The sequence below is a fragment of the Lepisosteus platostomus genome, chromosome 13 (assembly GCF_059453375.1).
Source record: "Lepisosteus platostomus isolate fLepPlt1 chromosome 13, fLepPlt1.hap1, whole genome shotgun sequence".
Lineage (NCBI taxonomy): Eukaryota > Metazoa > Chordata > Actinopteri > Semionotiformes > Lepisosteidae > Lepisosteus > Lepisosteus platostomus.
Window position 1 is genome coordinate 38,934,109 of NC_142623.1, and position 27,828 is coordinate 38,961,936.

General features: G+C 35.4%; 1 protein-coding gene across 4 annotated transcripts in view; it reads left to right on the forward strand.

Moving 5' to 3' along the window:
* The first annotated feature begins 258 nt into the window (after window positions 1-258).
* The window catches only part of glra1 (glycine receptor, alpha 1), a 58,320-nt gene continuing 30,750 nt past the window's right edge, over window positions 259-27,828 (forward strand). The window contains exons 1-3 of one of the 4 annotated variants that reach the window (XM_088604565.1): window positions 259-1,286; window positions 7,777-7,901; window positions 17,598-17,636. In XM_088604565.1, coding sequence (XP_088460691.1) covers window positions 1,231-1,286; window positions 7,777-7,901; window positions 17,598-17,636 — 220 coding nt within the window. In that variant the 5' untranslated portion in view covers window positions 259-1,230. The remainder of the gene's footprint in view (window positions 1,287-7,776; window positions 7,902-17,597; window positions 17,637-27,828) is intronic. The other 3 variants (XM_088604566.1, XM_088604568.1, XM_088604569.1) reach the window with 3 other exon arrangements.

A 27,828-nucleotide genomic window follows, 5' to 3' on the forward strand; every position in this document is an offset into this window, starting at 1 on the left:
ATGCATCACAACTAGAGGTCAAACTTCTGTTTTAACCAAGCAATTCGAAAGATTGGCGCTATTGAAAAAAAAAACTAATCTTGCAGCATAACCTGCGTTTGTTTGGTAGATAAGAAACAACGGTATTAACATTCTTTTCATCTTAAGACAACAAGAGAATACCTGCTTTAATCCAGTACTTCAGAAAACGATTAAAATACTGCATTTTTGACACCTATGTGCATTCCACAACAAGGCTTTAATGACTGACAATAGCGTTATCCAATCGGACTGTACATAACCTGTCTATGGAGCGTATAGGCCAATGAAAGCGATAGGTGGGCGTGCGTCGAAAGGTGAAGTGCTTTTTGAGTTTAGTAAATGACTGCAGTGGGAAAATACACAGGGACTGTCTCCTTTTCGCTGGGGTTACATGAGCTATGGAAGAAGCTCGAAGCGTCGACACCCCGACAAAAAAACCCGGCTTCATCATGAGGATCCAAAAGCCATGAAATCTGAAACGAGCTGCGATTCCCAAACTCTCCCATACAATGGGACTTTCTTCCTCCAGCAATAACAATCTTCTCTGGGGAAATAACCACCTAGAAAATACAATTACCTGCAGTACAACACCAGCCAGCTGCAGCTTGGTCCCTATAACTATGTGTGGCTTGACAGCAATAGCACTTTCTTTGGGATTTAAATGAAAGACAACATCGAAGAATTTATGTACGAGCGCTCAAACGAGCAAGTTCTGTACATCAAGGATTCGGGTAATGTTAAGCATATGCAGCGCAGCCGTTAACATTGACATTGCAACGCAGCATAGTTGGCAGTAAAAAAAAAATCAATGAAGGAGAATTCACAGCACCCCTTCGCAAGTAATCCTGAAGAATCAGAACAGCGGAATGCACAGAATAAAACTCGGAAAATAAGAGGTTTTAACGTGTGCTTTGCCGAAAGTATTGAAGCCATTACAGCACGAAGAGGGTACATTAAAACGACTATTGTCTCTATCCATGGTTCTGAAAGGAGCTCTTTTGAATAAGGTTATTCAAATCAATGTACAGAGTTCTGAGTAGGTGGTCCCGGGACTTTGTAATCTACTCAGTTTTGATTCTGAAAACCTGGGATAACCTTTGGGAATCTGCAAAAAATATATAACACAAAATATTAGAAGTACGGAGTCTACACGGAAATTCTCCAGACAGTGCGACAGTAACTCCTTTTATTCTTCCCAAACCGGCAAAAATGTACCGACTAAACGCACTTGGGATCTATCTGTGGGAAACTATAGTATTTTTCAGGTAAGCTTCTATGTTATAGTAAATGTTGTGAAATGCTAAGAGTATTATTCGCTTCTAAATGCCGTGAATATATCCGAATTGTCTTCAGCAGTAAAGAAATGTGCATCTATTTTTAACAATAATTTAAATAAAATATTTGTGCAGCCGTATAATTGTTACACACCTTTCGGTGATGATGAATTGTTAGCTAGCATCTCATTTGTAATAATGAATTGTGGTCATTAATGTTTTTTGCACATGGAATGTAATTAGTTACATTAAGTCACCAACTGCATTGCTGAATTCAGAAGCCTTATTGAGACTAAGCAAACAGCGAGGACTAGTGGTTATTGTGGGATAAGATCACCTTAGCTGCAGAAAAAAGGCACTCAAATCAACAGGCCTTGTCTGATGAAAAAATCTCTATTTTTTTTTTACTTTGTAGCAGTACTACGCTTTAAAAATCAGAATCTCCTTCCCAGTTAATACATTATATAGTTTAACATACAGACTTCTGCAAAGTAGCCAACATTAGGAATTTCGTGTGAAAAAAATCAGTAAAAGGTTTTCACCGCAAACAGCATTGCTACGCTAAAACCTAGGTACAATGGATTCATTACAGTACTTAAATGACAACTCAGTTTTTCGAGCTAATATTCAGTGCTGTTAGAAAAGTCAAGTTATTATTTCGTTTTATGCTATTTTGTGTGATATGTGAAACCGATTTATGTTTTTTTCTAAGTTTCCGTGGAAATGCATACTTAAAAAGAGCTTACTATTGAATAAAGTGGATTGCATTTGCATTTCAAATGTGCTTAGCAACTTTCTATATAAATTGTAAACACTACAGTATATACTTGGAGTGGGAAAATAAAATGAACATGCTAAATGGAATAGTGCTATTACTTTATTATATGACTATATGCCTGGGATAAGAAGTGCTTCATTCGTGTGGAATTATCGGCATCATTTGTTGTTTTTAAATTATTCCGTTTCTAGTGCCTACACTCTTTTGTAGTGATAATTAAATCAGTGACTAGGAAAATGAGATAAACTCAAACGTCATCAAGTCGGAGATTGAGAAGAGGACTGTTTTTTAGCTCTAGGAGTTTTCTACTTTACAAATTCGATTGAAGAAGCAAGTGAAAGTTGACGTAATTAAATAAAGCTGTTTTATAAAACAATCATATTTTAAAAAGTGGTGAAATAAGAAGGACGTTAAAAATGATGTGATTATTTTAAAAAATCTAAATAGTAATTATTTCGCATTCTGAGCGCGTCGCTTAGTAATGAACATGGATCAGAATATTGCACATTGCATCGTCTCGGTACTCAGTGCTGAACTCTGCACAATTTGCCTTAATTGATATCTCTCCTCCAATCTCTTTCCAGACCTGGACCTCATTTTAAATGCAGATTTATAACAAGCCATTGATCACTTTGTCAAAGTGAATGCGGCTGGTGAATACAGATTGTATACAAACATCTGTTGTGTCTCGAATATGTTGTTAAGCCAAAACCGAACTTAAGAAAATAACAGGCCGAGATCTTTTTACAGGTTTAATCACCATGAAATTTTGTAACAATGCAAATAAACAGACTACACCCATTTAACCTTTCTTGTCTTTGCAGTTATCCTTCTGTTTTTCATTTTTCTTTTTGGAGATGTGGATGGTTATTTTTTATATTTGACAAATATTAAATTTCAGGATGAGCAATATACTGTAATTCTTAAAGGCGCCATTAATGATACAACATAGGACAGAGGCATCCAGTCCTGACACTGGAGGGCTGGTGTGCCTGCAGGTTTTCTTTTCACCATACTGTAACTCTTTACAACATAAATCAGCTCATTTTTGACTTCATTATACCAATTTAGCAAGTTTTTCTATCTCCTCAGCTGGTGCTTTGATGTGACCTAGAAAGCCTACAGAAACACTGGTCCTACAGGATCATAGGTGGACAGCTCTGACGTACAACTAATGTTCAACATATTGTTCTTTTATTATTTCTTCACGCATGAAGGAGTATCCCAATAGTGTCCGACATTTCCTTAGCCGCTTCTGAGGCAGTAAAGAATAGCAGCCTACAATAAACAAAATACTATGTATTACTGGAAATTTCCAGAATTTCTTTCAGGGTAGTTCTGTTTCATATTTAAAGATTTAAGATATGCTGCCATTCCCTAGATAAGGTAACAATAATATGAGAACTGCATCTGTTTTTCTCACTTTTTCCCTCTCTGTTTTTTAAGGGGAAAATGACATGTGGAATTAACCTATCCTGATAATTTACATTGCTCATCAATGCTTTTTATGATAATATTTATGGCTAAGCTGTTTATATTTTCTGCCCTTTTATTTAAATATTTATTTTGTAATTAAAACCTAGGTGGCACTCAGGATAAACACAATTGCTTCAATGTCTGTTTTAAACATTTAAAATAATTATTTGTATGCTTAATATCTGCTGTATAATTATTATAAGCTGTAGGAAAAGTGCTAGCTGCGAAGAGATTGCCCATACTAAAAGACGGTGGGAGATACTGCCAAACAGAGGCCATTTCACTGCTTTCATGATGGTGTCTCTGTCCGGTCGTTGAGATGCATGTCCAGCACTGCTGTAAATGTGCTACATCAAGCAGTCCTCCTATGTTAGAGGATCTAATTCATCTATAGCCAAGTGTTCCTTAAAATGCTAAGGGCATTTTGTTCTGCGCTCAAATGTGTATTTCTTTTTGTTTTGTTTTGTTTCTTTCTTTCTGTGTCCAAAGCAAATTAATGTTTTTCTTTAACTAAGAAGAGGAATGAGGCCTTTAAATCCATCCTTGATCAGGTGTATCCTATTCAGGTTTGAGTCTCTCTGCTTTTGACTAAGTGGTGATTAATTGGTAAAAGTGTGACCATTTTTGTGACCAGTCCTAATAGTCCATTCCTTGAAGATGCTGTTGACCTCAAGTGTTATAAATCCTTCAACTATTGTTCCAGAAAAAAAATAGGCCCATCCATCTTTATTCTCAAACGAATCATATTCAAATTGTCATCTTGACTGAAAAATGTTAATCTCATGACTTCTTATTGAAGACAGATTATGCATTCCAGGCCAAGATTTCAGAAACTTAATAGACCTTCCTTATTTCACTAAAATGTGTTTAAAAAGTTAATTAGAGCATAATAGGTTAGGAATAGAATAGGAATACTAACACTTTTTTTTTTACCATACCAGAACAAGACTTTTAAAAAATAAATGAAAATAGAAGAAGAGTCTTACTGTACTGTATATCTCCCCTGCTCTGATCACTTGCTGGCAGGTTCATTTCCAAGAGCTGATGAATGATAATACATTATTGATCAGGGTAGAACAAGATGGATTAAGGAACAAATAAATCAGTTTATTACTAGTGCTATCTTTCATTCTCCTTCACACTATGATGTAGTTGAATCACAATTTGATTTACTATTTTTTTTTAGATTGAAATGTGGCTATTATCATCAATAATACATGGTAGGCATCTTATGGGCTTATTCAAAGTGTGTAGGATTAAATGACAATTTTATTCAGAGTTTCACAAGAAATAAAACATGTATATCACGTTACCATAAAACTGTTGATCATAAAAATGACAGCTTTATTCATTAGAGATTTGATATAGCATAAAAGTAATTATAATATCTGTAACTTTTAGCCTAACACATGTAGGTCGTTTGATTGTTTACTGGCTGGTTACTCATCTATATATTTCACATTTCATTACCAGTGACATTGGGGCTTCATTTACTAAACATGATTGTTCAGTGATTATACAGTAAATGCATGTAGCTTTGATGTGAGCAGAGTTTGTAAATGTAAGCATTGTTTCCAAAGTAGTTGTAAATTTTACAAAAGCCAGAATACAGTAAACGTGTGATAGATTTACAGTACTCTGCTTTTATGTTGTCAGCAAGGTTGTTGTTTTTGCCATTGTCATTATTGTTGTATTTCATTTTGTGCAGGGGAGTAAAAACCACAATCCTTTCTGATGTAAGTGGGAAAAGACTGAGGATGTTTTTAAAGATTTGACTTTGGAAAACAGTCCAGCAATTACAACAAAAAGCAGTTTGCTTTAACATCTGGAATAAAATGATAAATAACTGTTTTTATGGTGGTTTTAAGGCTGGTTCAGCACCATTTGTAGGTCACTACATTTTTAATTTACATACCGCCTTTCCTATCACTGACATTTTAAGCTCCTTAGAAAGTGAGTTTCACTGGGACAAAAAATGGTAAAGTTCAATTCCTCAAGTGTATACATGAGGAAGTTAGAAGTTATTCCCAATTTATAAGCATTTCTATGTGATAATTTATAATAAAACTCAGAAATAATTTGTTCAAGATTTACAAATTAGAGAATGTGGTCATTGTACATAATAAAACTAGCCACATCTCAAAGGAAACACACCTGTAATGTACCAATTCAATGAAATTAATCATCTGAGCATTTTGTCTCACTATCATTTCAACAATGCGATTTCACCTATCAAAATTTTTTATTATTATTACTATTATTAATAATTATTCATTATTAAGATAATCTTTAACCCAGATTAAAAATGAAACAAAATTTAAATCCATCAGCAGAAACTAGCAAAGTGATTCCTAAAGTTGAACGTTGATAAATATCCTACTTACTGTAAACACCTTATAGTGACAGAGAGGGTGATTATTTTTTACAGTGACCTGAGAGAACTAACTCAACCACAGTGGACACAGTCAGTTAAAGACGTTGTTCATGAATCAACATACTGTACACAAACAAATACCAGTCGCATACAGTATGTCATGCACAACAACTTAAGAATATCTACAGTACACCCTGCAACCCACCTGTCCCATGGTTCTCTACATCAGAGACAGACGCAAAATCCAGGTCCATGAGCCTCTGGGGGTTTGTTCACATGTGCAGCCCCTCAGACCAGAGTAGGAACCTTCAGGGACTGTGACCCAGGAGAAATTGTGACCACATGCATGAGGTCATGAAAAATAATGACCTTTTACAGTGACAACTCTTTAGATTATATTTGAAAAATATTATCACAAATAAGGAAGTGTTTCAATTTTTAATCCCCATAAAGGTTAAACATTTACAGAACATCTTCTGTCAGCATACTGACCCAATCTATGTTCAACATCATTACAGATGTTTTGAGTTGTATTCCTTTTACACAGTCCTCAATCAGCTCAGTAGTGGCTATAGAACTGACTCGGAATTGTAATAGCACACCAAAAGATTATATTGCAGCTTCAATATAAAACATCCTACAGTACAACACATCCTACAATAATCCTATAAGCATTACTACAGCAGTTATACAGGTGATACTGTATGTTCCCACTGTTACAGTTCATTGGCTGTCAAGACTTGAGTAAAGAACATTATAAAATTGTCAAACTTATTTTACGTGGTTAAGATGAAGTTTCAGAGGTCCACTGTACTTCATGGTTCTCATATTTTAGTCGATAGAAAAGCATAGATAGGCTTAGATGTTAAAATAACCTTTATTTTTCAATTGTGTTGAACAGTTATGTAACCTGATTTCACAATCCACATTTTTAGAGCTCAGTTTTACAAAATAAAAAAATAAATACCATTCAATAACTTTCACAATTGTGCCACCAAACTGCTAACTTCATATTAATGCTAGAAAGTACCCATCCACATAATTGAACAAGGACATAACCATAACACTACAACACCTTGTAGTGTTAAGGTGTACTTTAAGAGGAGGCAGTTGCTATAAAATATGGGATAGGATATAAATTAGCTCTCACCTTTTCACAATACTGAAAAACAGAACCATCTAAAAAGCTCTTAAAACACACCATCACCCTGAAAGGTGTTCTTGTGAGGCACAGATATACTGTATGCCCATTTTGTTGGTCTAAGATAAGTCACACTGAAGAGCCATAAGGACAAAACAACTGCCTGTGACTGCAGAGTCACTGCAAAGCAGTGTTAGAAGTCTCTTTAGACAGCTCGGCATTTCAGCACTGTGAAAAGATGAGAGCTTGAAAGTATTAATTCCCATTATAGAATGTTTTTTTTTATCTTGTAGAGAAAGTGAGATTTTCCAGTCAATTGACTAATGAGACTCTATAAAAAAATCCTTCAAATAAAAGGTCGCTTTTGACAATGTGCTTCAAATACCAACAAAGGGATTTCCCTCATAGTGGAACACTGCTACAAACCACTTCAGATGCACATCACATGGTACAAAGTCCAGCTCTTCACTTAAATCACTGTTAATGTTGTTAAAAGGGATTTAACCTTCCTGCTCTTAAAACAAAGCCTCATTGTCTTAAGTACAGTAGCTGAAACCATTCACGATGGTATCCCCACATGTTACTGCACAAGTGCTGTTATTAGATGTGTGAAAAATCTGTAAATCATTTATTACGAATGGATTCTATTTACTCCTACTTGTTAGTGTTAAGGCTCATGTAAGTAAATATGTGTTATTCCTTTCTTTTTCAGTTTAGCAGCCTCCAAAGAAGCTGCTGCAAGAAAAGCTTCCACACCAATGCCTCCTTCTGAATTCTTGGATAAACTCATGGGGAAAGTGTCAGGGTACGATGCAAGAATCAGGCCCAATTTTAAAGGTAGGACAGACCACAAAGACACCATTGGATACCAAACAGGAATGTAGCCAAACCTCGCCTAAATACAGCAGGGGATGTTTCATAGTTGGAAAAAAAATTATTGTCTTTCTCTCACTTTTAAAGATGCACATTGTGGATTTTATCAGTAGCTAAAGCCATAACCTCTAACTGAAGGAAAGCTAATAAAATATTTAAAATACATTTAAAATAAAAAACGGACAGCAAACAAAATATACTGTAAGTTTCCTGAATTTGGTGTTGAATAAAAAGTATTTATACATTGAATCTGAACACCAATTGTTATCCATAGTTGTGAGTTTGCAGTAAGGAATATTTTTAACTGAAGCTTCAAAGAATTGATAAGATGAATTTTGACATAAGCCACTGCTAAATTCACATGAGCCTAGGCATTACTTCTGAATTACATCAAAGATTCTCCCTGTGATTATTCTAAAACTACTTTCAAGCAAGTGTTATATACTGTAACTCAGAAATTTCCCATTGAGTCCCTTAAAGCTGCAACAAAATTCAGCTGAGTTCTTTAAAATCCAGGGATAGATGAAAAATATAGATCTTGTATTTTTCTGTTGAATCGGGATTACTGAACTTGTAGTTGCAAATTTACCTCGTCCCTCAAAAATCCTAGACATATTAACTGTTTGGCTTTAGAGGGTTTTACTGCCATTTACAATAGTTTCACAGTGTCTGTATGATGGCTACATTCCTGTAATCAACCTAAGCAAGATCTCAATATCCTAAATGTATGTCTTGTGGGTAATTAAGATGACATTTTCAGTTCTTTGAGTTAACTGTAAGTGTTGACTTTTTTGAGGTCACTGCAAGTGTTGGGCACAATTTCCATGTTTACAAGAAAAAGGCCATCATTAAAAGGAACAATTGTTGAAACAAAATCTTAATGTAAGTTCATTTACCTTGATGTCTCAGAGGTTTGTATGAGTTTGTAATACAAGCAGTGTCTTTTAAGAGTGGCAACCCTCCAATATGCAGAGAGACAGAAAGATATAAACAGGAAACCATTGTTTTACAAAGTTAAAGAAAATCCACTGGACTTTTATAATATGTGTCTTTTGACTCATGGCTGAACAAGTGTTTGACACTAACCAGGATATTTAATTTAAGATTCCCTTCGGTGTTCATGAAGTATCTCAAATACAGGACATAATACTGTACATGATAGACACCAGGTAAAACAGTTCAAAAACATTTTTTTCTGAATTGCAAACTAAAACAAAACTGAAGCATTTGAATTATTTTTAGCCAAACAATATAATATACAAATGTATATTTAATATTAAATGAAGTGGTATTTACCCACACTTTAGTAAAGTTGTTTAACTACAACTTAGTAATGCTACAAATTCAATCGGTACACTTCCTGTTCCATTGCTGCCTTATGATATTTTGGGTAGTTTTTATTTTATACTTTGCAGCATGGAATGAATGTCTGCTAGTTCTCTTACATAATGAGTGTTTACTAGCTGGAAATTTCCTACACACAGACAGAACAGTCAGAACTGCAAAGGTTATTTATTCTTGTCAGGGTAAGAATGCCTCTGCAGGCTGACACTTCAGTGCCGAGTTATTTTCGAACATGTTTCACAGAAACGTTTTTCAAGTAAGAAACAAACAAGAATCCTATTTAAAAAATCCAGGCAGACAAAGCTTTTGCACTTTCCAGTGGGACACAGACACCCTGTCAGCACTCAAGTAAGCCAGCACACTTTCAATGGCCTCAGTCTGAGCTTTGAAATTACGGAGGGTTGCTGTTAATAAACACCATTTAATATGACTTGAGGATTCTCACAACTCCTACAGTGAAGGAGCACACCTTGTCAAATTAGCACCAGTTCTGCTAATTTGGTAGTGGAGCAACAGCCAAAGAAATAAAAAAATGCCTGAAGCTAAGAATGTGCCAGCATGGAAAGAAATTACACTGATCATCACTGAAGCAAGATGTGGGAAACTGTCATAAATGTATTTTTCTCTATTTCATATTATATACTGTAAATCCTAGATTGGCATAACCTAGACAATCCCATGCAGTGATTTGTTATAACTGAGTTAACCCAGATGAACATTACAATCAGGTTTACTCAGGTAACAATTTCAATTTAAGAGCAACAATTATTTATGTATCTATTTGTTATTTGTGTGTTTATTTTACCCATGGTAACTGTGAACACAGCCACACTAAAACTCTATATGTAAATGTATGTATCTTATATATCTATAGAATTATTTTTTTAGAGTCTGCATAGACAAGACTGCCTTTTTAAAAATATCTAAATTGATTTACTATTACTATTACTATTACTATTACTATTAGAAATGTATTTTTTTACATGTATGCCTTGTTTTGCCTATAGGGACATTCTGACCAATGATTCAAGGCGATTCCGTTTTTTTAAGAATTGTTTTTTTCGATTTTTGATCATCAAAGTTAAGCATAGGGGGTGTAAGTTCACTAGGTGCCTTTTAACTGGGTTCTAAAGTAATAAATTAGTGGAGTGGAGTCTTCTTTTGTTGCCATCCCAGAGCTGTGTTAAAACTGCCACAGTGCATTACAGTGATGATCAGTGAAAGGCTTTAAACAAGAATGATTTTGTCACCTTGGCTCTGAATGGATTTTAAGACAAGTTCATTTGTAAATATACAGTGTGCTGCAGTATATTTACTGATTGCTTTTGGATGTTATGTATATGTCTATTCCTCTGCTTTTCTTCTTCATTCATGTGTTAACCTACTGGAAGATAATATGCTGATGCGACTTAATGTTAATTTACTGTTACCACCATGTGATTAAACTGCAGTGCACCCAGTGTGGTGTCTACAACACAAATTATAATGGAACAAACCCATAGAACACCTGTAGGATGTCTTTTTGTTTGAGAACTTAAATTTTGGATACTTGTAAAAATCTCCCAAAAAACACTGCTCAAAATTTTGTTTCTGAAGCAGACTTAGATGTTTATTTTATTATTCCGAAAGTACTCAACGTTCAGATTATTCTTTTAAACGCAAACTAAAAGTAATAAAATAAATGATTAGAGATACAGTAGCACTTTAAAATTCTGAAAAAAGTAACAACGTTCTATTTCAAAGTGTTAATTATACCTACTGCTTCTCAAAGGAGAAAAATACATTAATATAGAAAATGAAAATAAAAAGAAATGAAACCATCACAATGTAATTAAAAGGTCTTTTGTATTTACAATTTGATTACACTAATTTTCCTCTTTTTTCTAATTAAAATAATAATAATGCTCTGGAAAAAATAAAAAAGTCCAAGTTGTATTTGTAATTGTTGTATTGTAGCACTTAGCATATTTTTAGATACGGTTACCAGGATACCCAAGTACGATAAAAACGGTAAAGATTTTTTTTAATTGTCCTCATATTGTTTTTATCATTTGGTTTTTATCAGCCCCAAAGTATAGATTTTTACACAGTGAATGCTGTTAATACTTGGGAAGAACATTGTGTTTCTTGGTTGTAAGTATGAGGAATCAGTGAAATGAGCTGCAAGGAGAGAAAGAAATTTGGCTTCATGAACTGAACAACATAAGCAATTTATGGACCATGTTCAGTTCGATGTGTATACAGTAGGTTTGATTCAGGTCGCTTTGACATGCAGTACATTTGGAAATTTCTGTAATTTAGTCTGTGTATGTAACTAAATACCACAGGAATTCCAAAGCTCAAATAATTTATGCAGATATACAGTTGTTAGTATTTAACCAATCAAATACAATTTTATTTTTAAATTGATGTCTTATGAATTAAAATGTTACTGCTGTTTTGGATTGCAAAAGGCTGCCAAAGCATATCTTGTAATTTCCAAGAAATTTGCCACCCCTCCTTTTTGTATATACTGTAAGAATCAAATTATGTATTGAATATTATTAACGTCCTTACCTAAGAGAGTATACACAATATGGACATTTCTACAGACTTAATCTTATTTTATCTTAGAAAACCCATGAATATTGGACACATTTCAAAGAGCTAGGCACTTGCATTCATCTTTTCCAAGCAAGGTTCTCTTTTTAGATGTTGCACTAAAAGTGCAAAATGCTGATTTTGTGGAGCCAGTGAAGTTAAAACGAGGGACATTAGCCAACCTACTTGCTGAGTCACAGGGTGAAAAATGAATCTGTACTTGAGCCTGGGGATATTCCCCAGACAATGCAGCAAATCTAAGGAACCAAACCAAGATCAAGAGCTTGTCTGAGCTACAAAAATCAGCTTCCTGGGCATTAGATGAGCTGGACACTGTTTGTGATTTGGATGTGGAGTTTTAGGGCAGTGAAACACCTAGAACCTATATAAGTTATCCCCATCAGAATTGTTTACCCATTCAGTTATACACTGTGCAATGAGAGCCTGTTAGCCTCTCTTCTAAGCAAGTCTGCTGTGGAGTATGCTGGCTGTAGTCCTACTATTCTTGAGAATCAGTATGCGAAAAATGATTCCCTCCAGGTAACTTAACAAAAGCTGCCGTTGTCATATAATTTACACCGAAGGACATTTATGACTAAAGCTTTGAGTTAGAGGTCTGTTGCAGCTCTAAACAAATCCTTGCTACTGTACCTCTAACATTAAAAAACGTTATGACTTTAATGAAATAGCAGAGTAGGTCGTTCAACTTTATATATTCTTTCCACCCTTTAAAGTATTCCAGCAGTTTAGGCGACTTCAAATTTTGTAACAGATAACAGACTTCAATGCAAAATTGATCAAAACAGAAAAGCATTCATTGTCCTCATTTGAAAGAAGTATAAAGTATTTGAAAATAGAGTACATGTTGATTACGTTCCACCTGGATACCTCTCGACTGGGTAAATAAAAATTGCCTTTAAAAATGTTCAACATTTACTTTCTGTACTACTTTGTATATAATTAAAAATTTTGTATTTTATTATCATTCTGGCCTTTACTGACAATTAAACACATTTATAAGGCTATCAAAACAGTCACATATATATATATAGCATAGAGCAGCTCTGAAGAGCAAAGAAGATTGAGGAGGGAATGCTGACCAGTACTTTAGATGAGATAAACAATGATAAGGCTCCTCTTATCTTTACAGAATATTCACATTGTAAATAAGAGGTTCTGTTTGTTCAAGAAACCAGTTATATCAGAAGATGTTTCACTAAAAAAACAATTGGGTTCATTATGAGGTCTATGAACAAAAGTCTGAAAAAAAGAATTACTTTTCTGGTCAACGGTGTATGTGACACATTCATCAGTGTATGAGTACTTTCCCATGCTTGGCGTTCCTCACCCTGTAAAAATAACACGGAGCACATTAAGAGCGAGCTGTTTCCCATTTATGCTACAAAGACCAAAATTTTACCTAATTAAAATGAAGAGGCACTCTCCTCAAGCACACCGTTCTAGTGAATTTTGTGTTCCATATCTAAACAAACTCCATTATCTAAAGTGATCGTGCTGTATCTGAGAGTGCCTCAACATCCCAGTGGGAAAAACCCACAAAAGAAATGTGAAACAATAAAACTTCCTTTCACACCTTTATATATACAGTATATGTGTTTGTATATGAGACTTCTTCAGACTTTTCAAAAGAACAGAGATGATTATATCCCCCCTTCTTTGGATGAAAAAATGACCCTGCCTCCAACCAGTACTGTTCTAATTATCCATTCCTTCTTTTTGGAGAAAATATCAACTTAGCTTACATACAGATAGGGAAAGTTTTCAAAAAGAAGCCTCGTGCTTTTGATTCTTTGGAACTATAACCATGGTCCTTCCATTCGAAATACACCTAAACACATTTTCCTCTTTAATGTAATCTTTCATCAGAATAGTTGCATTAAACTGGCTTACTGATACGCTTCTGTACTCATCAAAATGGATGAAGTTTTGAACCTTATCAGGTCTCCTCAAAAAGACACAAAGTGGGCAGTAAATTACATTTTAATACCAGAGAAACATAAAACTTAGACCATAATTGTGTTGTTCCTTGTGATATGAGTGCTTGATAGTATTTCTTCTGAGCCTTGCAATGACACACAGCAGCTATTCTTCAAAAACTGAAAAGCTGTTGATGGCTTAAATATAATTGTATGCCTTACTTTACTGTTCTGAAACCAGGTAGGCCATTGAGATAATTTCATTACTCTTCCTTGGATGTAATGGGATTGATTTTAACCACTTTAATTAGAAATCTCAAGACAATGACTCAGAAAAAAATGGAGAAATGCATGTTAATAATGAGACTGAATCTTACTATGATAGAAGATTTTCTATACAGTATATTAGTTTCATTAAACCTAAACCTTAGTTTGTGTGAAGGATATATTTTATTCCACAATATAAAAATGGAGTAAAATTTGATTCATGTGGCTTATTTGTTGAAGTCACCTGTCTTGGAGAGTTCACATTTGCAAATAAAGTACTGTAAATGAATGTCAGAGCAGTACATTCTGTAGACTTACTGTATAGTCACATTATAGATATACTCTATACACTGTATATTATCCTTCTAGAGTTGCTTAAGTGTTAATGTTATGTACTGTATTGTAAATGGGTTGTGATGCTGGGTGTCTCAGGTGATTTGAGTGTGTTGCAGATACTGACAGTGTCTGGTTAATATCTAGATTAATGCTTAATGAAGGTTAAGTATTTCAATAGAGGGAAACTGTATTTTTGTCTGTGCACAGTACTTACTTATTGCTGGATCTGCAGCTTTTAAAGTCTATATTTCTGTATTTGTGTACTAGTATAAAATGAGAAATGGATGGTAGGTGAACTGCAAGCTTCATGTAATTCTTCTTCTACTTTTTTCATATCTGTTTTTGCCGAGTGTCTTTTTTTCTTATATACTGTATATATATATAACATTGAATGTTTCTTTTTTAATAATTGCCTTACTGTCATAATGATAAACACATACACAAACTTTAAAACAATGTATTTAGATAAATTGAAGTTATATGTTTAAATGATAATATATATATTATTATGTAATAGAATATTTGTATATCTGCTACTTTAAAATGCATGAAATCAGAAGATTGCATTGCTCTGTGTTTGCTGAACATGATCTTTGAACAATACAGGGCATCTAAGGTTATATTAAGATCTCTCTGACAGATCCAGAGTCACAAAGTCAACAAGTTTTAAAAGACAAGAAGGCTCTTGAGAAAATGCCTGGCTTATTCAAGGACCATTCTTCGATTTATTTACTTAAGTGCTATGCATAAAATTACTTCATTTCCATGCTTGTTTCACTTTAATAAACCCTGTTATGATAAAAACATGAGACAAATATGAGGAGAAAGCAATTCTTTGGATCCACATTCTTCCATATCACCCTTCAATTTAGACTCTGTACCTGAAAGATTAGCGCATTGCTGAGATAAATATCCTTGACATTTTGTGATAATTGTTTCTTTCTTGTGTGCTTACATGGCATATATCTTTGTTTACAGTAGCACGCGACCTTTTGAAATATGGTTCCATTTAAAGTTTAAGATTGAAAATTATGAAGCAGATGTCTGACAGTTTAGTTGCAATTTCCTTAGTAAGGTATTTTAAATCCATCATCGGTAAACTGCTTGTCCAAGGGAGAGCCTAGACAAGCCCGAGCCACAGCCTGGAAACCTAAGGCACAGGATGGGACTGAGAGCACACGAGTGGGGTAGCTAGTCTGTTGCAGGACACTGGAGTAAAAGGGATCATTTAGAACAGCCGCTTAATCCTGGCTAGCATGTTTCTGGGAGCTCCAAACATCCAGTGGAAAACCCCCTTGACTTGGACTAGGGAGGAATCAGACCTGGAGCTGTGAGGCGGCAACGCCAAACACCAGCCATCGTGTGGTTCCAGCATTCTACTGTACATCAGTTCACAAGGAATAACTACACCCAAGAACTGGGTGCATTTCAGGACATTTATGGAGCATTTAGCTATAGTCTGCAAAAAGGCGCCGTCCTTCGGATGAGATGTAAATCTGAGGTCCTGACTCTCTGTGGTCATTAAAAATCCCAGAGCGTCTCTCGAAAAGAGTAGGGGTGTAACCCCGGCATCCTGGCCAAATTTCCCATTGGCCTTTACCAATCATGGCCTCCTAATAATCCCCCTCTATAAACTGGCTTTATCACTCTGTTCTCCTACCAACTGACAGCTGATGTGTGGAGGCTGGGACCTCCAAAGGTGGAGATGAGGTGGAGGAAGGAAGCATGAAATGAATGATACTTATGCAGCATACCTTTGAGAAAAGACGTCCGGAATAATTATGATGTAGACTAGCTGGGACAAAGGTGGTTTGGTGTCACTTAAGAACTTCCAATTAGTAGAATGCATTAGCAATTAGGGAATTTTTAATTAATTTAGCAACCGTGTAAATCCCTAACTAATTCCTGAATCTAAAATGAGGGATTTTAGAATGCTAGGAAGATTATTTAATGCCTCATATTTGTGGTGTTTTCACAAATGTCATTTACATTCTCATAATTCAGACGAATTAGATTTTATTTTCAGTTTCTAACAATATGAAAGATAGTATTTAATCAAAGTAAAATCCAATAGACAACTGCTATTAAAAAGCCATTCAGGTAAAGAAACCATGATCAGCAAAATAAAAATTCATAAAATACACAATAACTGGATTTTCTTTAAGATAAACATAAAAAATCCTTTATTATTCAAATTTGAGGTCAATCCAAATGATGTTTGCACTGTATATGTAAAGGATTTGCATTTGCAATAAATTGAAATCTGGCTCTGTTTTAAACTATGTAAAATAAAAGTGAGTAGTCTAATGATTAATTTACACAATGTATTTCCACATACAGTAAACTCCCCGGAAGTTACCTTTGAAAAGCAGATAATATTGGAAGTCACGGGCTGTATCTGTGTAATTATTTCACGTTGGGCTCTGCGACTTTAGGGGGCTTCGAGCACTTATTTCCTATACATGTACATTGATCAACATAGCTTTTCCGGCTCTCCAACCTAAATGGTTAAAAACAGTACTGCGTTACAGTACTTTAAATTTCATGCGGCATAGGAGAAGTACAGTAGACCATTATTATTGTGTAGTTCTCGTTGTTCCCGTGCAATTTCAAATTCAGGGGCATGTCACAGACCTTTGCCAGCTGTCAAAACGTCAGTGAAAGATCACACTTTTTTCCCCTTTCCATGCATCCTTGCTGCATTGTTGAAATGATGTCGCGCTGAAGTGAAGGCAGTTTGACATGTAGTCTTGGCATTCTGAATTGAAGTACTGCATTACTTACTGCACTTGGCTCACCCACCTCTACCCATTTTCTGCTCTCCTGTGAACAAGTATGCATCGCAAACCCAATCCTCCTCCCTCCCACTTCTTTTTTTTTTCCTTGACCAATTTGCATTGCCTCCTTTCCTGCCCGCTCTGGCGTAACTGAAAAAAAAGAGGGGAAAAAAATCCCTCAAACGCAATCCCTCCCTTGCCCCCTCGCCCGCTATTGCCTTTCGTCTGTTACAGGCCTGGATCGACCCTGTCACACACTTAAAAGTATCGAAGTGTTGGCAGGCGTAATGCAAAATTACGATAATCGTAGCCCTGCGCTTTTTTTAGATGCTGTGTTTCCGCTTTAAGAATGTATTCGCGCAAGATGAATTCTTGCTGTTAGAATATGATGTGTTTAATCCTAATCTTTTCTTTATTAGACCCACAGAGTTCCAAATCGGAAGCTTCTCACAAGAAAGGTACTTTCTTTTTCATTTATAATGGAATGTGATAGTAATTTGGTTGCAGCAGAGAGCACAGCCTGATTAAAAATAACAGCAAGAGATAAACACTTTGGAAGATAACTTTTAGCGGTTAGTAAGCACGTAGGAGAGATTCAGTTATGTTTTTATTTTTTTCACTCATGCAGTAACCAGGGAGGGGCACAGCTGTAATGAGTGTGAGAGAGAAATTGTCTATATGTTTGTACAGTGTATTACTGAGTATTCAGATTTGGCATCAAACCCATAGACATGTGTCTGGGTGTATGCGATGTGTGCTTTCTCCAGGCAAAATCAATTAAAAGAGAACAAAAAGAATATTCGTTCATGCTGTTGAGGACAGTATTTTTTTTTTAGGATTCCTGTTCTACTGAACCACGGAGGAAAGAGGGAGAAATATTTATTACATAACCTGCAAAAAGCTCTCTCTATATAAATATATACTCTCGGGATATTCATGTAAAATATGAATTCGTTATATGCCACAGTATGATTTGAGTCGAAGTCAGTAATGCTTCCCTTTCATGCTGTTGAATGGAAATGCACTCCTGCATTTTCCCGTAAAACGTCTCTCAAAAATTAAATGTAATTCAGTAATGATCTAGTCTCGACACCTGCTTCTAGATCTCTCTTGGTGGCCTGGCGCTTTAAGTGCCGAATGAGCTAATGGACGCGTTTCAAGAATCGCTCGAGTGAATGAAAAAGATTTTTAATTTGAATCGTTTCCTGCTTTTCTTATATCTCAGTGGCTAAATTTCATTATAGAGTTTTAAAAATTAAAAGGTTCCCCCCATTAAAAAAGCAATTTTATAACTCAAAGTAATTGGTTTATTATTACCACATTTGTAACTGTCAAAAAATGCACACTTAAAATTGTAACCTGCCTGAAGGACAATAATGGCCTTCACTATTAAAGTGACTGACAGGACTTTTTTGTCATTAATAATTCCATTACCATTTTTAATATTTCTATCGGTGATTCCCAGTGATAAGAATCCTAAGTCAAAGCCTCTAATAGCAGAATACGATGTGGTTGCTTTATTAATATAATGCGTATTTTAATCAGTTGTTTTAATTTTTATATCACTCTGTCCTCTGTGGTGATGTAGGACGGTGAAAAGTATTTCAAACAAATTAGTTCCCAACTGTGAAATGTAACAATCTGTTAGAATATATATTGTCATGGTACCAGTATGAAGTAAAAATTAAGTTATATTTATTGTTATTATGCATAAACTAATCTCTTTTTCCGAAGTGCAGCAAAGCTCAGTTTTGTTTTCCTTGTTTTCTTTCAGAAAAGCATTTTAGTATGCAGTCTGAGGCTGATAGTTACAGTAGCTCTCTAGGTCCAAATGAATCTATAAAATGGTTTTAGTTCTTATTTAATAATTTGGTCTCTTTTTACCAAGCATTGCTTCACCTTTCAGATATCAGTGTTAGAATATCTGAATAAAGAAGTTCAAACCTTTAATAAACCAAGGATAAATAATTTAATTAAAAAAAAACTTTATTTTTTTTAAAATGTGGATTATGTAGCACATTTTGTATTTAAGATTAGAGTGATATATCTAGGGATTGCAACTTTCATTTAAAAAATATGGGGATGATTTTGCATATTTTGGATTGATTAGAGTAATATATCTAGGGAATGTAAGCTCATACAGTTCAATTTGTATGTTATCATGAGTAAATTGCACTTCAAAATGTACTCACATAGCAGCTGGTCTTACAATTTCATGGATAAATACAATTTTAGATTCCCAGTCCTTACTAGCTATAAGTTGTTTTTTTGCTTGACAGAATGCTCTTTCTGCAATGAGTAGTGTGACATTGTGTATGTTAAAAGCATTACTTCTCATTGTACATCTGTGACTCTCACCTGAGAGGGACTGTGTGCCACTGAATGGAACAGATGATTTATTTTCTACCTCCAAGGCATTTCTATCCCTTGAACTCCAACAGATGGCAAGACACAATATTCATCTTTGTGTAGCTTTCAGTAAAATATAGTTTTCATTTTGATTTTGTTTGACTAGCCAGAATTTGTGGCCTTGAGGGAGCAGAAATTGTTAAATCTTGCAGAAGGTCTTCAGAAGAACTGGTAGGAGTTACCTTAATTCAGACCATGTATGATCACATGGAATTTGTGTACAAGCGGACAAAACAGATAGCTTTGGAGGTCATTCTTATGTGGAGATCCTTTATCTTCAGACTTAGGAGAGGTACTTCTTAAATAAGAATGCTTTTGTCTCATTGTTGAAGTAAGCTAATTGGCTATGAGCAGGCATAATTTTCTGTAATGGTGTAATGACAGAGTATGCCATTTAATTTTTGAGGGGCAAAATTTGAAACTGTAGTTATGGTTTTGAAATTTGTCATGTTTAAGTTCTTGTCCTAGAGCAAGCTTTGGACAAGAAGAATTCCTTAAAACATTATTTAAATAAGACTAAAAATACAGTGCATTTTGTCTTCCAATTTCTGGAAATAGAAGTTTAATATTGTTTTGCAAAAAATTCCTGAATTGACAGAACCAGCCCTACCACCCTTCCTGATCTAGATGAAAGATCCATCTCCACTGCAGGTTTACTCACAAAATCATTACCGGCAAGTCTATCTTTTGGCCAGTAGCAAGCTGAATGGACAATTCGAAAAAAAAACTGCCCTTCAGCAAAACCTACAGATTCAACATCATGATTTAGAAGGTCTGTTGCTTGTTTCAGCACTTGTTGACAGAGTTTGATTAGTGCAGTATTACTGTATTTCATTTCATTAAGGAACATGTGCTAGATGCCCTCCAGACCATGAGTAGAGGTTAATGGGTCCGAGGCTCAAATAAGAACTGTCAGTTACTGCCTGGTTAGTACTCTCAAATATGAATCCTTGGGACTCTGAGTTGTGTTTTTTTGTTATCTTTTGATATATCTTAGCTCTCACGTTAAAAAAAAACAATTGCTCATAGAGAAAATTAATCAAGAAGCTCTGTGGCTTTTAGTTGCATGACATTTACTACCATATACCCTGCAAAAAGAACACAACCTTCCCACAGAGTGAGCAAGCATTAGAATCATTACATACTAGAGGAGGCCATTTGGCTCATCTTGTTGTTTGGTTTCTAGCAGCTAATTGATCCAGGGATCAATTCATTCAGCTTTGTCTTGAAATACGCCAGGCAATTAGCTGAGATAGCATGGCTCTGTAGCTCAGTCCATAGACTCAGCAGCATTTGTAAAAGCGTGCCTCCTGATTTCCGTTTTAAAGGCACTTACCAGTAGGTTTACATGTGTTCTCTAGTCGATTCGGAAGAAAACTATAGGATTGACTTAGTCAATGGCTATGAGGGTTTTGGATATTCAAATCAGGTTCACACATACTTTACCCTGTTCAAGACATACAGAGGTTCAGTTCTTTTAGCCTGCTTATCACTGGACGTATTCCAGAGCAGCAATAGCTATGGTGTATCTTGTTGACCACAACTGTTCCAGTAATCAAAATGAGGTCTTACGCATTGTAAAATTGTAACATATCCCATTATATGAATTTTACACATTTAACTATATATCCTAACATGCTGTTTGCCTTTTTATTGCTTACTGACAGTGTGTAGAAAATGAAAATGTTGCGTCAGCGCACACCTAAAACTTTCTCATAAATAGCCTCTTCAAGTTTGGGGTTTCCCATTTTATATATCTGCTTTATATTTTTGTTTCAACACCTGTATTTGTCTACGTTAGGCATCTGCCAGATTTGTGCTTAGTCCTGAATTTTTTGCAAGATTTTCAGTGCTTGCTATCTATCCCCCTAGTTTATTATCATTTGCAAACTTCAGGACTTTACTAAATATACCAGAATCTAGATTGGTGACATAAATTAGGAAGAACAGTTATCCTAATACAGATTCATAAAGCACTCCACTAATTACATCATCACAATTTAAACATTTACCCCTTACATGAACCCTTTTACCCTTGTCTAATAAACAATTTATAACCCAAGTATATACATTACATTACCTCAAATGTGTATAATTGGAATTTGAGAATTATCTTAATGAGGAAATTTATCAGAAGCCTTCTGAAAATGTACATATACTGTACAATATACTATCCTTTACTGTTTTTTTATCCTAATAAATCTAACATCTTAGTTAAGCAAGCCCTCCATTTTCTAGACCATATTGACTTCTGCAGATTTTGTACTGATTATTTCATCCATAACTTCACATGTAAAAGACATGAGACCTTTGGTCTGTATTTACTGTACTAACTGAATTATCTGTACAGTTTCAAAGTGTACTTCACCACATATGCATATATTATACTGGCATTTTTAATGGTTCTCTCACCACTCTTTTCAATACAGACATTTACTCTGTCGGCTCCTCTGCTAAAATAAAAATTGACAGCTACAGTATGTCTAACAGTTCAATTTCAGCTTCAGACATATATGATTGTTATTTTACAAACTGTATAGGAGATATTAAATACATCCTTATGCATACATCCCTGATTTCACTACAGAAGTGCATTCTAATGGATATCTGAATTTGTTGTCTGTATCCTACTCCTAAAACTATGCCTTTTGAATGGCCACTTATTAGTCATCCTTACCAATAAAGAGATCCTTGTTTATTCTGGGTCTTGTACTCAAACGTTCTTTCTATGCATAGTGTTAAAAATCTTCCATCTTTCCTATCTCACTCAAACACTGGTTACCCACTTATGTTGTACATGTATGCATCACAGTTATTTTCTTTCAGACATATTTCTGTGAATCCAGCTACATCATAGTGATATGCTAAAGCAGTAGCTTGCATTCTTTAATTTTGTACCTGACACTTCCAGCAATTAGGTAGAAACAGTTAAATATCTAATCTTCTGAAATTTAATCTGCTTTATTTGTATAACCTTAGTCCTTTTATGCATTAAATGTTTTTTAATTTCTCTGTAGACCTTTGCCCCAAGCCAGATGGTACCCTTCCTGTTAAGATGTAATTCATCATGTCTGTGCAGGTAGTCCTTTCTAGCCAAGGTTTATAAAAGAGTGAGAAAAGCTAAGATTTGTTCAGCACACTATGCCCTCAACCATGGGCTGTAGTAACGGATTACTGCTTGCAGTCATTTACCTTTGCATGGTTCAGACGAAATCCCTTATACTATAAAAACACAGATTTAATCTTCAGCTTGTTTTCAAGGTCTTTGAATTCATTTCACAGGGAAAGTGTGCTACCTATTCCAGTGCCATTTATCCCACTATGAGCAATACCCAGCGGGTTTTACCTGCCCTTGCTAGGAGTTTGTCTACTCTTTTGATAGTATTAGCCACCATGGCTCCCAGGAGATAGCATGCAGTTATAGCCTCTGGATCCCTGCTGAACATGTCAGTTGTGGAGATCCTGAGGACAGAATCACTGGCAACAGCCACTTTGCCTTTTCTTGTGCTTTTGGTGCCGCTGTCACTGAGTGGAGTGTAACTGGTGTCTGAACTTTAGTGTTCATTCTGTGATGGGGGTGTTCTGGGAGTTGTCGGCTTTTCAGGGGTAGTGTCAAGACATACTGATGCACCCCTCTGGAATTCTCAGCCCAGACCCTCCCTCCAAGAATGTGATGTCTGCCATTTCTATCATGTCACAGTGTTCCCTCAGGTCCTGCAGCTCCATTTCCCATTACAAGGTAGCGGTAGGGGGTCTTTCAGGATGTTCCACATGTTACACATCACAGGCTTGAAGAAACGTTATGTGCTCAATGTGTTATATGCTTAGGGGTACACCTACTGTAGTTTGTTTTTTATATGTTTGGCTTCCATTGACCTCCTTTCAGTGGACCTCCAGAGACTCCCTGTCCTTGTGGGACGCTACTGCGGTATATTCTCGATACACTTACACTTGCTTTGCTGTCAAGCCAAGGACAACAACGTATCCACTGGAAAGAGCTGAATCTATCCCCATTGTCTCTAAATCATACTTTATGAAATGGAAATTAGTACTTCCGACAGCATAGTAATCATGGATAACATAATAAAATAAAGCAAGGTCACTGAGAAAGTGAGATTCAGGACATATTTGTACCTATGATCCTATGTAGACATTTCCCAATGCTAATGACTGTCACAATGCAGCTGATCTTAATATCAGGATCAAAACAACTGTGTGCCATTTTCATGTCCTCATGAAGATTGCCCAAGACAACGTTAGAGCAGTCCCCGACTAGTCTAGTACTACCCTAGACTACTCTGAGTTTTTGTTATGATACAGCATTTAGGAAGTGGAAACACGAAAAAGGCGTCATCCAGTTATTAGTTCAATTTGTGGTTTTGTTAGTTACCTTCTTACTTTGTTATGCAACTTTATAAGGGGCACTGAATTTTCGTTAGACAACAAGCTTATATAATGTACAAACAAAGGTCTTTAGCCCAAATACACTAACAAATAGTTCTCTGGAGTTTCACATAATAATTCTCCCCACTTAACAGCTACTCCTATTCTCAACAATTCCTACATATTATTACAGTTTGGTACTGAAATGATAAATAGAAACAGCATAGTCTCAGTAGTTTTAATGCATTCCAGATCTTGCCTTCATAATAGAATCCCTAACAAGTTCTGGAATGATTGCTTTCTTAATTAAATTAAGGTTACAGTCAGGATTGTATAAATATTTTTGGAAGTTTATTTTTTTAAAAAAAACATGAGAATTGCCAGAAGTAGTTTCAAATTTCTAGCTTTTGTGCTACTTTGTATTTTTTGTCATGGTTTAATATATCTTCCCTCTACAAATGCGAAAGCAGCCCCAAGCACTTAAAGGTGCACAAAAAAAGAGCACTATAAAGCAGAGCTTAAACCCTGTGTTAATGTGCCTGGGTGGATTGGCAGAGAGATTCTGCTTCGATAAATTATTCCTAAATATTTGGATACAACCAGGACATGCCGGGACTATCCCATAGCTGTGCAGCCACCCCTTAGCCTCAGATACATGAAAGCAATATTAATTATGTTTGTTTTAACCCATCTACCAAAGTAATCTTGTAAGATAAAATCATAGCTTGGTTTCTCCCAATTATCTAAAGTACGATTTTCATTTTTTAAATAAATTAAAATTTGCAATTTTGTTCTATTTGGAGTGACTTAACTTCCTTTGAAGAAGAACCTTTGGCAAATTTAATTTTAAAATCGTTTAATGTATTAACTTAATACAGGAACAAGGAATAGGTTTATTCCATGCTGAAAAAAAGCTCACACCTGAAGAAGGCTCCATGGCCGAAACGTTGTGTTTGATTCAGCTACCCACCTGAACTAACTTAATACAGTACAATTTAATTCACAGTATTGAGTCCAGTGAGTTATGGTATATACACTATATACTCCACCATTTTATATAGTAATATAGGTAACTCATTAAATATTGGATTTTTGTTTCCTTAAATTCCCTGTGACCAAGCTCATGTTTCTTTTTTTCAGTTATCTTTTATTTGCTCTGGCCCCTGTATTGATCAACGTCTTTTTCAAGTCATAGTCTTCCAAGGTTGACGCGTTCCCCTGTCACTCACTTGTAGCCTGAGGGACAGGAAGAGAACTGGGTAATTTAGGTGACTGCCACTACATACAGACATGTGACACTGCATCCTGGAGTCTCAGACTGTCAGTACTCATGCATCCACTTCCCTACTCCCTTTGAATTTTAATCAATTTCGCCTTATAGTTGGACACATTACTAGTATGGAAAAGCACAGTGTTGTGAGCAAAGCAGATGAAACTTCTAAGCATGGTAAGTTGCAGAATCACCGTTGTAAATGTTCTTTAAATAGTTCAATCTCTAAGAATGACTAGCAAGTTGACAAATACAAAGGAAGAGCATGTTTAATACTCTGGCTTTATTCTGTCTGTGGAAATAACGGGACTCTCAAAATGCATAAAACAATGTTTTATGTATTTTCACAGTATTGAAATCTTGATATATTCCAGCATACACACATTTTGTTTGTCAGCCTCAGGGCTGAGTTTACAAATTCAACGATTGACACAAAATCTGTGTCTTGTTCTCCAAAGAAAGTTAGAAAATAGGTTTACAGATGAAAGGCAACCATTTGTCACAACTACCTCATATACCTTTTCAGATCCAAGGATTTCATCCAGCTATTACTTGACAGATACCAAGATATCAGCTACAACAAAATGTTTTTTTTCCATACTCCCACAACTATCTGTGTTTTAAATTGTTTAAAGTATTAAATGCCACTTGTGTCTTTTGGTCTGTGTTTCTTTCCTGACTGTGAAGAAGTACACTAGATTGATTTTTTTAGTGCCTTTGAAGATTTTGTGTCCAAATTATCTTTCACTTGCAAGGTGTTCGCCCAGTCTTAAATTTGGTTTGTTTGCTCACCCTCCTGTTTGGTACTGCCTCTATTAAATGGCATTTTAAATGAAAGTTGAAATGTTTGAGAAACCCCTATTCCTTCCCATTATCTGGTCCTAGGGTGTAAATATTGAATTACCATGTCCAGGCATTTGTCACACTGACAGTTCTACATCTTCCCCAAAGCGCTGGCACTGCCAAAACACCAACCTCTTGGTTCATCAAAAATGTGGATCCAGACATATTTGTCCACAAGGTTGCCTCTCAGACCAAGTGGGTTAAAATAAATGTATAAATATGTTTTCATTATTAATACATTTTTGCAGCCACTTTCAATAACAGACAAAGTCCATTCTGTATGTGAAGCAGGTTTGGGATATTGGGCTATTCAAATGGAAACAATTATTATTGCTTTTATTACTTGTTTTGAGATAAAAATACCATCTTTAGTTGTCATATTATCACTGAATGCCCTTAGCTGTGTTGATAAAATTGTGTTTCTTGACCAAAATCAAGCACAGAAGATAAAGTACCTGTTTATTCTTCATATTGTGTATTAGATTTGTGTATTTTATAGATCTGTGCATTACTGAAGGCCACATTCTTTCATTATTGAGAGCTCTGAGTGATGGCAATAGTTCCCAACAGCATTACGTCTTTGGTAATGAACTGGAAGGTTAGTATTTGTTACATCATTGCATGCTGACATGAGCATTGCAGTAGGACAGTGCAAAATTTGAAAGTCTTAACATGCTGTTCTTCCACTTCTGGTAGTCCCTAAAGGAATGATAATGATTACTGACCCCTGTAGAGCATCTGACTTTTTTCTTATGGCAAGGTCTACATTAAAAATGGAATTAACACAAAATAGAACATTGCATAGGTATTTCACTGTGTTCACAGCAATGTCCATCTGGAAAAAGCATCCCCGACAAGGAACTGGATAATATTCCTAAGATTGCAAGACCAGATGGAATTATTGAACAGCTGAGCTCAGAAAGCAGTGAGCATTTATAGTTCTTTCAGTCGTAGTCTATCGACAGACTTTGATTTTTTATTATTATTTATATAAAAGTACTAAGAAGTTTAAAATAAATCTTTTGCTGAGGGGTAGCAAGACATTTTAAACATTTTGACACTGAGAACAGTGGTTCTTTTGCATAATGAAAATGAAAAAAAGTTGACCATTGAAAAAGAAACATCTTTGAGCCTCAGTGTGTTTTTAATTTGTGTGTGTTCAGATTACTTTCCTGATTTTTAGCAATCGTGGCTATGCTTAGGTATATTAGTGCTGCAGAACTCTGCTGTGTACTCAGTAAATATAGCAGTTAAATATAGAGTGTTTAATTCTGCCCATTCATTGCCATTCCCAAGTTTTTAATTATCAAGTTTTTAACTCATCACACAGAAAATTGGAAGGTTAAAGAAACAGGTTTTGCTGATAAACCTGAACAGCAGTGCCACTTTCAAGATTAAATATTGTAGAGCAGGCATTCCAAGGGTTAACATCTGCCATGCCTTTGCCCCCATGCTTGTAGGTTCAAAATTAATTTCACTTTCCTGTGCATGTGTGGAATATATATCAGTGCAATAAAAGGAGAAACGACTTTGGCATCGCCTTATAGATACCGACAGAATGGCATAAATATTTAATGCCTGAAAGTCATTGTAGTTGTGCTGAAGGCAGCTGTACTGTAAATGTATTCAATATAATTTAATTTTTTGATTTATTTCATGAAATTCTTCTCCCACCCCCTTACTTCGGGGCCTATCGAAGACCCTCTGCTTCAATAAATCACTTTCCACTTCACATTAAAAAGGGG